The sequence below is a fragment of the Lithobates pipiens genome, unplaced genomic scaffold (genome assembly GCF_037356315.1).
Source record: "Lithobates pipiens isolate NorthernLeopardFrog02 unplaced genomic scaffold, aLitPip1_a1.2 Scaffold_19, whole genome shotgun sequence".
NCBI lineage: Eukaryota > Metazoa > Chordata > Amphibia > Anura > Ranidae > Lithobates > Lithobates pipiens.
The window spans coordinates 174,685,333-174,701,776 of record NW_027507764.1 but is presented as its reverse complement, the minus strand read 5'-3'; the positions used below and the strand labels follow the sequence as shown (position 1 = coordinate 174,701,776).

The 16,444-nt window shown below is 42.8% G+C and overlaps 1 protein-coding gene across 1 annotated transcript in view; it reads right to left on the bottom strand.

Moving 5' to 3' along the window:
- CAPN7 (calpain 7) overlaps positions 1 to 16,444 on the bottom strand; it is a 134,415-nt gene that overhangs the window by 59,442 nt on the left and 58,529 nt on the right. The window contains exons 3-4 of the mRNA XM_077491488.1: positions 11,529 to 11,686; positions 2,729 to 2,796 (exon numbers count right to left, since the gene is read on the bottom strand). Of these exons, the coding sequence (XP_077347614.1) occupies positions 2,729 to 2,796; positions 11,529 to 11,686 (226 nt within the window). The remainder of the gene's footprint in view (positions 1 to 2,728; positions 2,797 to 11,528; positions 11,687 to 16,444) is intronic.

Sequence of the window (16,444 nt, the reverse complement as noted above, 5' to 3'; positions counted from 1 at the left end):
TGTGATGGTCAGTGGAAAGAATTCTCCTTAAGCCCCATACATACACATCAGATTTTCTGCTGAGTTTTGTCTTCAGATTTACCAAAACCATGAAGTAGAAGGGTCTGCCTGATTGCATACACATTGAAACTCCTAAGATTTGAAATCTGAAGGAAAAAATCAACAGAAAATCTGATAGTGTGTATGGGGCTTTACACTTGTGGTCATTGGGAAGAATTACACCCTTACAGATTGCTAAAGTTCAATGGTGTCAGTGGGTACTTATCTGAGAGGTAGAATTTGCTCATTGCTCAAGCAACGTCTGGCAACCTCTGGAGGAACCCTAGCTGAGAAACCCTGATATAAATCATGGGGGGTTATTTACGAAAGGCAAATCCACTTTGCACTACTGTCGGGTAATCTGTTTTAGAAACATTTCTGTAGATTGGCCTGGAACCAGAGGAGGGAGGGGAGGAGTGTGTCTGCTCCCAGCTGTTTGTGGGGTTATTAATGATATCATATACTAATATCACACGGCCTACCCGATCCCTATCCTCTCAGCTTGTGTAGAAATTTTTGCAGTAGATAAGGATAAGGATTATTTACCTACTTGGTTTTCTTTGTGATGGTGACCTGCAATGCACATCTGGGCGTGGAGCAGGTAAGTTCACACTACACTAGGGTATAGGGGTGGGGGGCATCCAGGAGGAGCAGCTGCCCTGTGGACAGCATTTTAATCCCTTGCCAGCCGTATAACTTACATATACCGTGGCAGAGCGGCCTCCCTGTGCTGGGTCATGTACTTGGACAGGGGGTGCGTGCGTGCGCGCCCCCCTGACCCGTTATATGTCGATTACCGGGTCCCAGACAATGATTTACCGCAAGCACCCATTGATCGGCTCTGACCTTCACCAAACACAGCCCTATGAATGTAAAACACAAAGCTGTGTGCAGTTCTAAGGAGGGAATGAAAACAACTAGTTCCCCAGTAGAAGCAGCACAGAGTATACACAATCACATTCAATCCTTGATCGCCCTAGATGTTAACCCCTTCCTGCCCAGTGTCATTAGTACAGTGACAGTGCATATTATTAGTACTGATCACTGTAATAACGTCACTGGTGATGTCAGTGGTAGTCAGTCAGTTTCTCCGAGCATCAGTTAGTGACAGATTGCCTGCAGCACTATCGCAGTATCGTTAGAAGTCGCTGACCGCCGCCATTACTAGCATAAAAAGAAATAAAACTCCCAGTATATATCTCATAGTTTGTACAAGCTATAACTGTCACACAAACCAATCAATATAAACCTATTGGGATTTTTTTTTTACCAAACACATGTTGCAGAATACATTTTGGCTAAAGAGATTCGATTTTTTTTTTTTTTTATCGGATAAGTTTTATAGAAAAAAAGTAAATAATATTTTTTTCTTTTAAAATTGTCAGCCTTTTTTTGTTTATATAATAGAAAATAAAAACCCAGGAGGTGGTCAAATACCACCAAAAGAAAGCAGCTCTATTTGCGTGAAATAATTATATATGATATAAATTTATGGGTACAGCGTTGCATAACTGCACAATTGTCAGTTAAAACAGTGCAGTGCCGCACAGTAAAAAGCGCTGGCAGCCCTAAATGCAACACGCTCATGTGACATGAGCTGTCACATGAGCATGTTGGTGATTGCCTGTGCAGAGGAAAGAATGGGAGTACTGGAGAGGTGAAATGCTCCATCTGATGCCACAGACTTCTCTCCATCCTACAAGCATAGGGTGCCATCTGCAGCTGTACAGATCCTACCCCTGGAGATCAGGGGAGGGAACCCACCAGCAGATAGTGGTGCAATGCCACGGTCTGATGAGTACAATTCAGGGAGTGGGGATTTTGTGCTAAAGGTGGTTTTGTCATGGAAGGGGGGGGGGAATTGCATTGGGAGGAGTTTTAGTTTTAGAGGCACTCTGTGCTTTACTTACTTTTGGCCTTCACACTGTGTATTTTATGCACTCTTGACTCAGAGCAGGCAAAGTAGGCTTAGGTGTTATTAAACCATACTCCTTTAAGCTACCCCTGCTGATGTCACACCCAACATATGGTTAAGTATGCTTTGCATGCTGCCATTATCCTCCGCCCCTTGCTCTACATCGGCCCCACCCTGAATAAAATTGCCCATTGTCCATAGGGTGTCCCCGGATTTCATTTTGGAAACCTGGTCACTTTAAAGGCAAAGTGTTTTTTACCTGAATGCATTCTCTGCATTCAGATAAAAAAATCTTTAAATGTCAGCTCCCCGCAGCCCGCCTTAAAATACTTACCTGAGCCTGAACTTGATTCAGCGCAGTGCCCAAGAGCAGCAGCGCTACTCTCTACTCATAGGGCATGAAGGAAGAAGTGGGAGCTATTGGCTCCTGCTGCTGTTAATCAAATCTTGCAAGCAGACAGCAGAGGATGGGGCCAAGACGCATTGTGTGTGTGTTAATAGACGCACAAAGGATGGCACGGAATTGAGCACTCATGTCTGCCCCATAGCAAGCGCTTGCTATGGGAAAGACACAGAAGAGGAGACTTGGGGCTGTTCTGTGCCATACCATAGCACATAGCAGGTAAGTATAAAAAACAATGTTGTTTTCTTAAAATAGCAAACAAGTACCTTTACAACCAGGCTACCTGGTTGAAGAAATAACCAAACCTTGGTTAAAAATCTGCTACAGTGAGATGTATGTTACTTTAAAAATACAGGAAATATTTTACTCACCTGTCCAGTGCTTGCCGAGCCAGCTGCTTTAGCTTTGTTTGTAGGTTTTGATCTGTGGTTTCGTTAGACTAAAAAAACAAACACATTAAAGCAGTATTTCCTGGATTGCCCAACCTTTAAAAAGGTCAAATGACAAAAGGAATGAAGTATTATTACATCCAGGCCATGACGTGACTTTTTCTTTCTCTGGTTCTAGGGGATAAGCTCAGGAAAGAATAGTGTACTATCAGTGAACACATATTTATAATCACTGCAGTGTTCAAGTAAACCTGTGCTATGCCTATTCAGAACAATACCTGAACTTAAAGTAGATATAAAACATACAGCATATATATGCACAACAATAATTAGAAAAATAGGATTTTTATAACAGCTTACCTGTAAAATCCTTTTCTTTGAAGTACATCTCGGGACACAGAGCCATAGTAATTACTATGTGGGTTATAGGCCACCTTCAGGCGATGGACCCTGGCACACCCTAAACAGGAAGTTACCTCCCTATAAAACCCCTCCCACAACTGGGAGTATCTCAGTTTTGTAGCAAAGCAATAAATGTGTATACTAGAAAGAAGGGAGGGATCTCTGTGTCCCGTGATGTACTTCAATGAAAAGGATTTTACAAGTAAGCCGTTATAAAAATCCTATTTTCTTAATTGTACGTCACGGGGAACAGCCATAGTAATTACTATGTGGGATGTCCCAGAGCAATGCCAACTGAAGGGAGGGAGACACAACAAAATTATGGCACCATGAGATCAGAGAGCTTATACTGCAGCCTACAGCACACTGCACCCAAAGGCGATAGCTTCATGACTTTTTACATCTACCTGATCTGGTAAATGTAAGACCAAGTTGGGCCTTGCAGATTTGAGCCATGGAGGCTTGGTGATGCACTGCCCACAAAGCACTAACAACCCTTGTGGAGTTCGCTTTGATTTGAAAAGGTGGAATTTTCCGGTTTAAACCATAAGCTTGAACAATTACTTGTTGAATCCATTTGAAAATAGTAGATTTCGATGCTGCCTGTCCTCTTTTAGGACCTTCAGGAAATACAAACAAAACATCAGTTTTTCGAGTCTGAGCAGTCGCCTTCAAGTAGACTTTGACTGCTCTCACCACATCAAGATAATGTAGTGACTTTTCTTCCGTAGAACCGGGTTCTGGAAAAAAATGACGGTAGAACAATATCCTGGTTTAAATGAAAATTGACACTACCTTCGGTAGAAAGTTAGGATGAGGACGCAATACTACCTTATCCTTGTGAATAATTAAATATGGCTCTTTATAAGAAAGAGCAGCCAACTGATACCCTTCTTGCAGAAGATATGGCTACCAGAAAAACTAGTTTCCTTGTCAAAAGGACTAAGGGAATATGTCAAATTGGCTCAAAAGGCTGTTTCTGTAATGCTGACAGAACTAAATTCAAGTCCCAAGGGTTCAGGGGTGACGTAACCGAAGGATTAAGCCATGTTACCCCCTGAATAAAGCTACGAACCAAAGAATGCGAAGCGAGTGGTCGCTGAAACAATACGGATAATGCCAAGACCTAGCCCTTGGTAGTACTCAAGGCCAACTTAATTTCTAACACCATTTGTAGAAAGTCAAGGATTCTACCTATGACATACTACTTGGGGTGCCAACCCTTGGATTCACACCAGGAGACATATGCCTTCCAGACCCTATAATATATGACTCTGGAGGCTGGCTTCCTTGCATTAACCAAGGTAGATACCACTGAACCTGACAGTCCACACTTCTTTAGAATGTGGGTCTCAATAGCCAAACCATTAAATTTAGCATTTGTAAGGCAGGATAGAATACCGGACCTTGCGAGAGAAGGTCTGGACGTGGTGGTAGGGTCCATGGGTCCCCTACCACCATCTTTATGATCTCTGCAAACAAAGATCTCCTGGGCCATGCCGAGGCCACAAGAAGAGACCATTCTCCCGGGAACAACTGCTGGCGACACAAGTAGTCCGCCTGCCAATTCTCTATTCTTGGAATGAAGACTGCAGACAGGCAAGTTAGTATATGATTCACCTCTCTCTGGGCCACACAACTTCTCGTGCCCCCTTGTTGATTGATATAGGCCACTGCTGTGGCATTGTCGGATTGGATCCGGACAGGACAATTCCGTAATCTCAATGTGCAGGCCCTCAGGGCCAAGTGTGCTGCCCGAATCTCTAGAATATTGATGGGCAAGGTCATTTCTGATCTGGACCATTTCTCTTGGACAGTTGCCTCTTCCAGGACTGCTCCCCAACTCGAAAGGCTGGCATCTGTTGTTACCACCTTCCAGGTAACTGGTAGGAAGCATTTTCTTTTTTGCAGATTCTTGGTGATCAACCACCAACTGAGGCTCTGGCACACCTCTGGAGACAAGCACATTGGGAAATATAGAGCTTGGACCTTCTTGTTCCAAGCCGATAGGATATTGTTTTGCAGAAGTCTCGAATGAAACTGAGCCTAAGGAATGGCCTCGAATGAAGCCACCATCTTTCCCAACAACCTCATGCAAAGTCGAATAGAAGGATTCTAATTTGCCTTGACTACCTGAATCAGCTCCCTTATGGCACTGATCTTCGCCTGGGGTAAGAATACCCTCTTCTGGGCTGTTGCTATGATCAGACCCAAGTATTCCAATCTGCATGATGGTTTTAAAGGAAGATTTCTCTAGGTTGAGAATCTGACCTAGGTATTCCAGGTCGTTGACTGTGGTGACCATACTTTGGTCTAAGTGGGCTACCGACTGGTCTATCAAGAGCAGATCATCTAGGTACGCTAAAATCGTTATACCATGAGCCCTTAATTTGGCTAGAGGAGGGGCCAGAACCTTTGTAAATACTCAAGAAGCAGTAGCTAGTCCAAAAGGCAAAGCTACAAACTGAAAATGAAGATTTTCTATCTCAAACCGCAGATATTTCTGGTGCGCGCCACAGACAACGGCGCAGGCGCACTGAGCGCACCGCAAGTAAAGCCGAACATGCCGTCAATGACAGCTCCCTCGCGCATGCACCAGAGGGACGTCATCGCGGCTCCGGCCAGTCACAGTGCCAGAGCCGCGATACCCGGAAGTCACTCCGGGTATTATGGCGGCGACGGAGGAGGTGCCCGAGGACCGCTGTGGGGGCTTCGATCTCAGGTAAGTAATTCATAATGAGCTAGTATGCTATGTATACTAGCTCATTATGACTTTGCCTTGCAGGGTGTCATTTTTTTTATTTGACTTTACTTCCTCTTTAAACTGGTCTCTCAAGGATTGACATACACCAATCGCCGGCTGAGTTACTGAACCTGCCAGAAAAAAATAAGTTTTTTAACAGGAATTCCAACTTTTTGTCCATTGGATCCCTAAGCATTTGAGCATGGTCTACCGGACAAGTCAAAGTTTTATTCACAGAGGCTATAGCAGCGTCAATTGCTGGTATCTCCCATTTTTTATTAAACTTTTCCTCCATAGGATAAAGTGTTGAAAACTTTTTAGGAGGACAAAAATGCTTATCTGGGTGATCCCACTCAGAATACATAAGCTTTTCCAGCAATGAATGGATAGGAAAGACATGCACAGCTTGGGGAGGCTTTAGCGAACCCAAACAAGAAGTAGGCTTGTCAACTGACTCAGTTAAGGTTAGCATAAATGTGCAGTGGACCAATTCAGTAACAGATTGTACCAACAATCTTTCAGTTTGTGAACCTGATCTGCATTTGACACCTCAGAAGAGGAGTCATCAGCCTATTCCAGGTCCCCTGAGAAAAATTCATCATCTCCCACCCCCGTTTCCTCAGATTGAGGGTCCTGGGTAAGGGAAAGGGACCCATCGCGCTTAGTCCCACTCTGGGATGTGATTAACGCCGCTAACCTCTGCTCCAATCCTAATATGGTTGAGGAAAAAACTTCAGTAATGTAGACAAGGGCTGCAGTGTTGGAAACAGTTGCAACACCTGATGTCCCTGATGGCTCACTCTGACCAGCCACTTCAGGGGAGGATGCCATCTTAGAGATGAGTTTAGGCTTTTTAATTTCCAATATTTTTATTCAAATTTTCCACAAGAGAAATTACAATTTCAGTATCTGACATCGTAGATACATAGAAGAATAAGAAAACAATAAAGAACAATTCAGGTAGAGAGAAGAAGGAAGAAAAACTGGTAGTACATGTGCGATGCTGTGAGGGTACTTCAAAGAGTTATTGGCTCACCCCATCCAGACAGTCATCCTGTGTCTTGCTCCATTTAGGGGTCAGAGAGGCAAACAACTGGGCCCCTATTATACAACCCTCCCCTTTGACTTCAGTGCTATAATAAGTCCTAAAGAAATGATAATGGAAGAGGTGCTGGCACATGTGTTTACAAGAGTACTCAAATAAAGAAGGGAGAGAAGAAAAGTAACTATAATAGAATAGGGTAAAGAAATAAGGAATAAAAGGCAAAAAGAGAGAGAAAAGGAAGAAGGGGATGCACTCCAGCTCCGGGGGAACGCTCTCCAGCCTCGCACCAAAGGAGCCCAGTTTAGGCTTTTTAGAGCTTGAAGGAGTCCCTCTTGAGCCCTTTTTTGGGGTGTTTCTACCCCCCTTCTGACCATAGCCTGATGCACAAATGCAGAGGTACTACCAGAAGAAAATCGCATCCACTGCCTAAGCAAATAGTCCAGTAACTGCTGCTGCTGTTTAACGCTCAGCCTGGTGCTTTTAGTAAATGTGCCAAGAGAATGCCTGTGTCACCAACCTCTTACATGCCCCTTTTTGCTCGTGTCCCTCCAATAGCTGCAGCCAGCAAAAAATTTAGTTTTTAAAACATACTCCCGCGCTGGACTTTGCTGCACGCCAATGCCGCGCTAGGCCCCGCCCCCTCCATGCCCCTTTTCAAAAGAGCAGCTAAACCTCGGTTCTTCCACCACGAGGCCCAGGTACCATTCAATTCGGCCTAAAATTACACTTTGAATGGAGCTCAGCACAGCACATCTTTACTCATGACCAACACCTTAGACACTGGAGAAAAAAACTGAGGTACTCCCAGTAGTGAGAGGGGTTATATAGGGAGTTGACTTCCCGTATTAGGGTGTGCCAGTGTCAATCACCTGAAGGTGGCCTATAACCCACATAGTAATTACTATGGCTCTGTGTCCCATGATGTACGATTAAGAAATGAAATAGATTTATGGGACGGTGCCCTGGCACCAATTGTTGCTCAATATATTGCTATTATATAGCCTGTGAATTTTCAAAATGAGAAAAATTTTGTACGTACTGCTCACCCATTTGTAATGTACCCTTTTCTTTTCTCAATAAAAATTTTTTGAAAAAAAAAAAAAAAAAAAGAAATGAAATAAAAAAAAAAAGTGTGAGAAGGCCAATGTAGGAGCAACATGATACAATAAAATTAAACTTCTAAATATCGATTTGTATTGTGGTGTAGGCCTTGTTTACTCAATTTAGATGACCAAATTCCCAGACTACAGGGGGTCCACGACTTATGAACATCCGAGTTGCGAATGACCCCTTTTTACGAATGGCGCCCGAGTGACGTCATTGCTGGCTGACGCCTTGCTGGAGTGAGCCGTTCCTCTGTTCCTGGCCTGGCTGCAAAGTTAAGGGGCCCCCCTTGTCATCCTGCCTGCCCATCCACAGGCCTGGTACGGTCCAGTGGCTTGTCAGGCCGCTAAAACTGCCCGTCGTGGCCACGGCCTAGTGAAGCCTCCAAGAACCCCCGGTCTTTCCAGCGCCGCTGCCCGCGGAGGTGCACTGCGGCCGGCCTGCCTGGACTCAGATCGCTTTTAAAATATGTCCTCCCCTCTCCCCCCCCCCCCCTCCCCCACATACCTCTCTCTTCTGTCTCCTGTCCCTGCCACCTATGTAAACAGTGAGAGGGGAGAGCTGTGCTCCCCCCTCTCAGCTGTGACAGGAAATCTAGCACAGTGCTAGGACTCCGGTTTTGGAAGTGACAGGGTCAATAAAGAGAACCTGTCACCTCCAATTGCTATCACACAGGGAATTGTTTTCTCCTGTGTGATAGCAATAAAGTTAAGTGAATTTTTTTTTTTTTTTATAAAAAATGAAAATAAAAAAATAATAAGAAATAAATTAATAAAAAAGTAATTAAAAAAAATAAAGAATAAGAAAAATAATATTAAAAATAAGAAAATTATACAGTTCCGACTTACAAATTCGACATAGGAACAAACCTACAGTCCCTATCTTGTTCGTAAATCCGGGGACCCCCTGTATATGTTTGGTGACAGATCACTGGCCACACATTGCCTTCATTTCATGAGAATGACTCATCCTTCAGGGGCAATGTGAACCGCCAGCGGGTGACATGCGATGCAGGACCCTGTACTGGATTTTAACGGGTTCTCGCATAGCAGCAGTGTGAACCGACCCTTAAGGCCTATCTATGGTCAAAATGTAAAATGGCATATTCATCTACACATTGTATTTCAATAATTTCTAGCCTATTTCTATTACTCTGCACGATCTTGAAATTTGTAAATTTACTTTGTAAAGAATCCAACACAAATACTTCCAAAATTCTGTGACACTTACTCACTACGAAAATTAATTCCATAGCCTGCAATGGCTTATAGTATCTATCAGTGACTTGAGAAATTCGGTAATTGGACACTAGAAGCATATAGAAGTTTGAGTTCAACAATATAGTTAACTGCAACTGAAACATTCACTATATTACCAAAAGTATTGGGGCGCCTGCCTTTACACGCACATGAACTTTATTTTTATTTTTTATATTCTCTTTATTGAATATTTATAGATGACATAACAATTTAACAGAAGTAATTGCAGTATTAACAGTATGTAAAACAAGAGTATGTATACATATTAGACATATAGACGAATGAGGTTCAGGTTGGTACAATAGGCATCATATGTAAAGAGGCAGAAGGCTATGTTACAGTTAAGGTACTACTGTCATTATAGCCCTCGAGGGCCCTTTGTGGTACAAAAACAATGTATGCGGTAGTACCTGGAATCATCTAAGAATATATTCTATCAAGGTAGGTAGGCTAGGAGAACATTGATACCTTATGGGACACCTTAAAATGAGCTCGGGTGAGGGAAATGGATCTGTAGCCTTGCAGTCAGGGGGTCCAATGCCTCCAAAAAAAGGGGTTTTCTTTATAATGTGCTTTAGCAAAAAGAAATTCCTGCATGTGATTATTATTCAGCAGAGTAACTACAGTTGCCAGAATAGGAGTTTTTGCATCTTTCAACGACTTTGCAATGGAGAGCCTGGCTGCAATCAATGTGTAGGTGATAAATGTTTGAAATGAAAGAGGTCACTGTTCTATACCTATAAGAGTCAGTTTAGGATCAGGTGTACAGGTGATATGGGCAACAGAGGAAATTAGGTTAAATACTTCAGACCAAAAAGCATTTTAACTGCTAACAATGACACCAAATATGCACTAGTGTCCCACTGTGGTCACATTGCCTCCAGCAAAGCGGAGAGTAGTACCACTTATGGAAATGTTTTTGAGCTGATTCCCAATGCGATATGCATTTAGATACACGCACATGAACTTTAATGGCATACTAGTCTTAGGTAGGGTTCAATATTGAGTTGGCCCACCCTTTGCAGCTATAACAGCTTCAACTCTTCTGGGAAGGCTGTCCACACGGTCAAGTTCCTCCACCCCAAACTCGCTCATCCACACTATATATTGCAAAAAGTATTGGGTCACCCTTCCAAATCATTTGGTGGAGGGGGGATTATGGTGTGGGGTTGTTTTTTCAGGGGTGGGGCTTGGCCCCTTAGTTCCAGTGAAGGGAACTCTTAAGGCATCAGCATATCAAGACATTTTGGATAATTTCATGCTCCCAACTTTGTGGGAACAGTTTGGGGATGGCCACTTGTTCTAACATGACTGTGCACCAGTACACAAAGCAAGGTCCATAAAAGACATGGATGAGCAAGTTTGGGGTGGAGGAACTTGACTGGCCTGCACAGAGTTGTGACCTCAACATGATCAAACACCTTTGGGATGAATTTGAGTGGAGACTTCTCATCCAACATAAGTGCCTGGCCTCACAAATGCGCTTCTGGAAGAATGGTCAAACATTCCCATAGACACACTCCTAAACCTTGTGAACAGCCTTTCCAGAAGAGTTGAAGCTGTTATAGCTGCAAAGTGTGGGCCAGCTCAATATTGAACCCTACGGACTAAGACTGGGGTGCCATTAAAGTTCATGTGTGTGTAAAGGCAGGCGTCCCAATACTTTTGGCAATATAGTGTATTTGTTAATACATTTTGTATTATCCAGACTAGAAAAGGTTCTGGTCCATGTCTTCCCCCACCTCAACATTGGTTACTAAATATGATGGGTGGTTTAACTGACCAATATGGGAGGTTTACAAGGTGAAGAGAATGGGCCAAAGTACAATTTTCTGAGTCCTGGTCATAGAACACCCTGAGTTTTGAAGCTCCTGGGGCACACAAAAAGGAAATGTAAGCTGGGTACAGGCACCTGTAGGTGTAAATTGTTAGGTAAAGTGCCAGATTAATACCGTGTCTAATGACAGATACACATTTGCCAATGTTCCTAGAATCCTAAATGAATCTATACACAAAAGGAACATTTGCATATCTGAAAGTAAATGGACCCTAAACACAGACTGTCCACCTCAACGGTCAAAATCTAGAATGTTGCTAAAATCAACAAAGTGCACATCAGCAATTGTCTTCAGTATTGAAGCAAAAGTGCTAACATTTAACACACCCTGCTGGGGCTTTTCTCTAAGCAGCACAATGTCCTGAGTGGGAAATTCCTAAAGATTTACTTACTGTATTCAAACAGAGCTCAACTGCCTCTGAATATAGCTCAATGGCCTCTTCTGCATTTCCTTTATCATCTTCTTCAAATGCCTGTGTTACAAGGAAGCGGGCTCGTTCCAAGTCCAGTTGCTGTTTAGATTTTAGGGTTTCAATGTTCTGAGCTTGAACTAAAAGAAAAAAAAAAGTAAATGTATTATAAGATGCTGTTATACAAGACGCATGTTTAAATATGCCAATAATTATAATGAGAGTGTTATTGAAGAAAGAGGCAAATAACAAAGACCACCACGATTTCCTAATGTGCATCATAAAAAAATGTAAAATGAAAATTGGAAATAATTCACACATCAACCACTTATGGTCTTCACGGATGACCCCACCACATTTGTTAATCAGTGTAGAGTTTTTGTACTATTATTGTTCTCAGCACAAAATAAATGGCATATCTCATTACTGTATGTCTTTAAAAAGCACCAAGTTATAGACCAAGGTGAGAACCCCAAAACTGAGAGACAAATTGCACCACAATACAAGGAATTCATTGCAGTGGTGCAGCAGCTCGAGTATGATGAGAGAATGGGGTTGATTTACTAAAACCGAAGAGTGCAAAATCTGGTGCAGCTCTGCATAGAAAAAATATCAGCTTCCAGTTTTTTGTCAAAGCTTAATTAATCAAGTGGAAGTTAGAAGCTGATTGGCTACCATGCACATCTGTGCGCAAAACTCTACTTTGGGCTTCTCCATCTGACCAAACATCAGAGCGGACTACTTTGTAGGACTCCTGGCTCTCTCCTGCGTGCTCGCTCCCAAGCTCTGCTCTGTATGTCCATAAGACACACAGAGCATGGCTCAGCCAAGCCCACTGCACCCTCTTCACTGGCTGTGATTGACAGCAGCAGGAATGGCTCCTGCTGCTGTGTCTGAGCCAATGAGGAGGAAGAGAATCGGGGGAAGCCTTTGTTCTCATGCACAGCGCTGGATCCAGACCGGGTGGCCGGGCGGGATGGGGGAGCTGCATGCAGAAGGTTTTCTACCTTAATGAAGACAATGCATTACATAAAAAAAATAAATAACTTTCTGCCTTTGTAACACTTTGAGTGACCCCCCCCCCCCCCTCCCCGGGGAATACACGAGATCCATGATCATATCATATTCAGAAAAAGAAAAGAAAAAAAAAGGAAATCCGCAACAATATATCTATTCAAACTCATAACATAAAACTCAATTCATGCAACACATTATTCAATACATAATTAGGAAGGAGGCTTTACAGCACCCTATTACATGTGTCAAACAGCAAAAAAGAAATGAAGGGGAAAACATTTTTTTTATTGATTTTTAAAATTCATATTATCATGTTCTATAATATTTTGTGCTTTTTTTCAATGTAACCTCTCCCTTCTACTTCTTAAAATAAAATATTTATTCCTCTCTTATTTTCAATGTTTCAATCCACCCTTCTTTATGTGCTTTGATTAAGTTTTGCCTATCCCATGCCAAATTTATTACTACAAATTATTCTCTTCCTTTAACCACTTAAGGACTGCCTCACGCCGATGTATGTCAGCAGAATGGCACGGCTGGGCGCAAGCACGTACCTGTACATTGCTCTTTAAGTGCCCAGCCATGGGTCGGGAGCGTTCCGCTGGTGGCGTGTTCCCGACCCGGTCCTGAGGTCCGTGACCGCGGCCTTGGGACCAGCGGACCCGATTGCCACTGGTGTCCCGTGATCGGGTCACAAAGCTGAAGAACGAGGAGAGGTCTGTGTAAACAAACCTCTCCCTGTGCTTCCTACTGTGGCTGTCACCGATCGTCTCTTACCTTTTATAGGGAAAGACAATCAGTGATGTCACATGCCAGGCCACGCCCCCTACAATAAAAAAAACACATAACGTCATACATAACACCTACACTGCCCCCTAGTGGTTAACTCCTTCTCTGCCAGTGTCATTTACACAGGAATCACTGCATTTATATAGCAGTGATTGCTGTATAAATGACAATGGTCCCAAAAATGTGTCAAAGATGTCCGATGTGTCTGCCATGTCGCAGTAATAATAAAAATCGCTGATCGCCGCCATTACTAGTAAAAAAAAATATTAATAAAAATGCTATAAAACTATCCCCTATTTTGTAAACGCTATGACTTTTGCGCAAACCAATCAATAATCGCTAATTGCGATTTTTTTTTTACCAAAAATAAGTAGAAGAATACGTACCGGCCTAAACTGAGGAAAAAATTTTTTTTTTAGATATTTATTATAGCAAAAAGTAAAAAATATTGAATTTTTTTCAAAATTGTCGCTCTTTTTGTTTATAGCGCAAAAAATAAAAGCCGCAGAGGTGATCAGATACCACAAAAATAAAGCTCTATTTGTGGGAAAAAGTACCAGTTACTTACCGGTAACTGTCTTTCTGGGAAATCTTCCAGGACAGCACACCTGAGAGATGAGAGGCTCCTCCCTACAGGAAACACAATCAATCGACAGCTGTTTTAAGTCCCCACCCTTCCCCTTGATCCTCAGTTTGTAGAGAAGTAACTCCTGAACCAGGTTCACAAGGGAAATCATTCCTCATAGGTACTCACCTTCTAGTGTTCTAGAATTTTCCCTCCTCCAACGGGCGGGAAGTAGGCCTGCCGTCCTGGAAGATTTCCCAGAAAGACAGTTACCGGTAAGTAACTGGTACTTTTCTCAAGTCATCTTCCAGGACGGCACACCTGAGAGGATAAACAAGTACCTCAGGCCTACCTTAGGGTGGGGCCACTGCAAAACCCTCTTGGCGAACCTTGGCTCTGCAGTGAGCTTTACCTCCACTCCATACGCTCATATGCTTGATGAAGGCATGTTAGCTGGATCATGCGGCTGATCTGCAGGTCTGCTCCACAGATGTTCCTGCCTTTTCCGCTTCAGATGCAGTATCTAGGTGAAATGGGCTCTTAAAAATGGAATCAGAAAACATGTTAAACTTGTAGGTTAGCAATGTTGCCTATCTCACACATCTAACAACCATGGCCTATTATGCCTGTAGGTGCTACTTAGAACCACTAAAAAGATAAATAAGAGACCTGTGTAAGACAAGGACACTACATTAATCAATAAGAGGGCCTGTCTTAACACTATCCTGTTGAGGGAAATAAAACTGCTTCCTTTTTATCTTTATGTCAGCAAAAGACTAAAGGGAAGCCTACTTAAGGGAAATAGATTAACAGAAGCTTGAACCCTGGGTTTAAGGCATGCCCAATCTATGTCCTTACTTACGCCTGAGAGCCTTCTTCAGGAGATTAAAGTCCCTAGCAGGAGTAGACTACCCATATTGCTATGTCTAGTTTTGCTAAAAGGGCAAAATGAAGGCCATGCACCGAGCCGAAACCTATTCGATCGGGTATACATCTTTATACTTCATCCTTAGGCCCTAATACTCCTCTGAATAGAACTCTCCAAATTCTTACTAAACAGGGCGAATCATTATCCCCTTCCTCCAGTGTCCCATAACCCTACAGGGCTTCAACCCTAGGAAATGGTTCTGGCATCCCTGAATGCAAGTGGTCAAGGTTTTCTGACATGTGGCAGCTGCAGCCCGAACTCTTGGCCCCTCCATGGAAAAGAAGGCTGAAATACAAAAAGGTGATACATGCATTATTAATATCACAAATAAAATGATCATAGATTGTGGGCACGGCACAATAGATTTAGAGAGAAAGGACACAAGCATAGACAACAATGTTGTGTGCCTGAGTGTGACTAGCTAAACCAATATATCAAATATGGGAAGAGACCCAAATCTGAACCTCAACGTAGACAAACAGTCCTCATAGTCTGGTTTTCTGATGTGCTGCCAAGACGTAAAAACATTAAGACTCAAGCAAACCCTAAATGCTGCGTATTTCTTTAGTGCAGCTAGCTAGGTCATAACTGATATATAAATACGGAAAGGACAGGAACCCCCTTTACTGTTGTGCTTTACCTATGTACAGCAAAACAAGGCTATAAAGACAGAAAGACCCAAACTTCTATGTTGTGTATTTCTGACAAACCACCACAGTTATAAGATTAATATGAACACCAACTCCCGTGTTGTGCATTTCTGCTATGCCACAGGGAAAAATATGGAACACAAGACAATCCTTTCTGTCATGCACTTCTGTAGTGTAGTTCAGATAGAACCAACACTGAGAAAGGACACAAGCAACCTGCAGCATTGTGTTTTTCTGAAACAGAAAGCACCAACAAGCTTCAATCTTGAGTATTTCTGCTGTGCAACAACATAAAAGCAGACACTGAGGAAAAAGACAGACAGCCTTTACAGCTGCAATCTTTCTGGTCTGCTGCAAAATAAAACAATAACGCCATGATGAGTATTCCTGCTGTGTAGCAAAACCTCAATCAGAAGGGACAGATAAGTTTAGGGTTCCCACACCCATGCGACCCAACCTGCGACTTGGGACTGCAAGACGCATGAGAAGTCATATACTATGGCTTCCAATGGGTACCATTTGTGTCTGTGCGACACCAGCAGTCCCTGATTCCTGGATCCACAGACCTCAAGATTACACAGGTCGCAGGGAAAAAAAAACAAATAGCAATTTTCAGGTCGAACAAGTAAGGGGTCCCCAATGCTGTGACTCCCTGGAGGATTGCAGCCAACAAACCCCTGCTGTGTATCCCTAAGATGCAGAAAGGTAGATCCATGAGAAACACTGCTTAGCCTGATATACAAACGATAAGGCAGTAAATATAGGACATGTACTAGTATCACTGGAATGTGCACACAAAATATTGAAAGTGACAGCCAATGATCCCAGCGCCCTATGCAGTAAGTCAAAACTCACCCTAACAAGCTGCTATCATACAGAAGGACAAAATCACAAAAATATATAGTATACCGTATCCGTACCCTAATTACCCCGCATATACTATATTGAC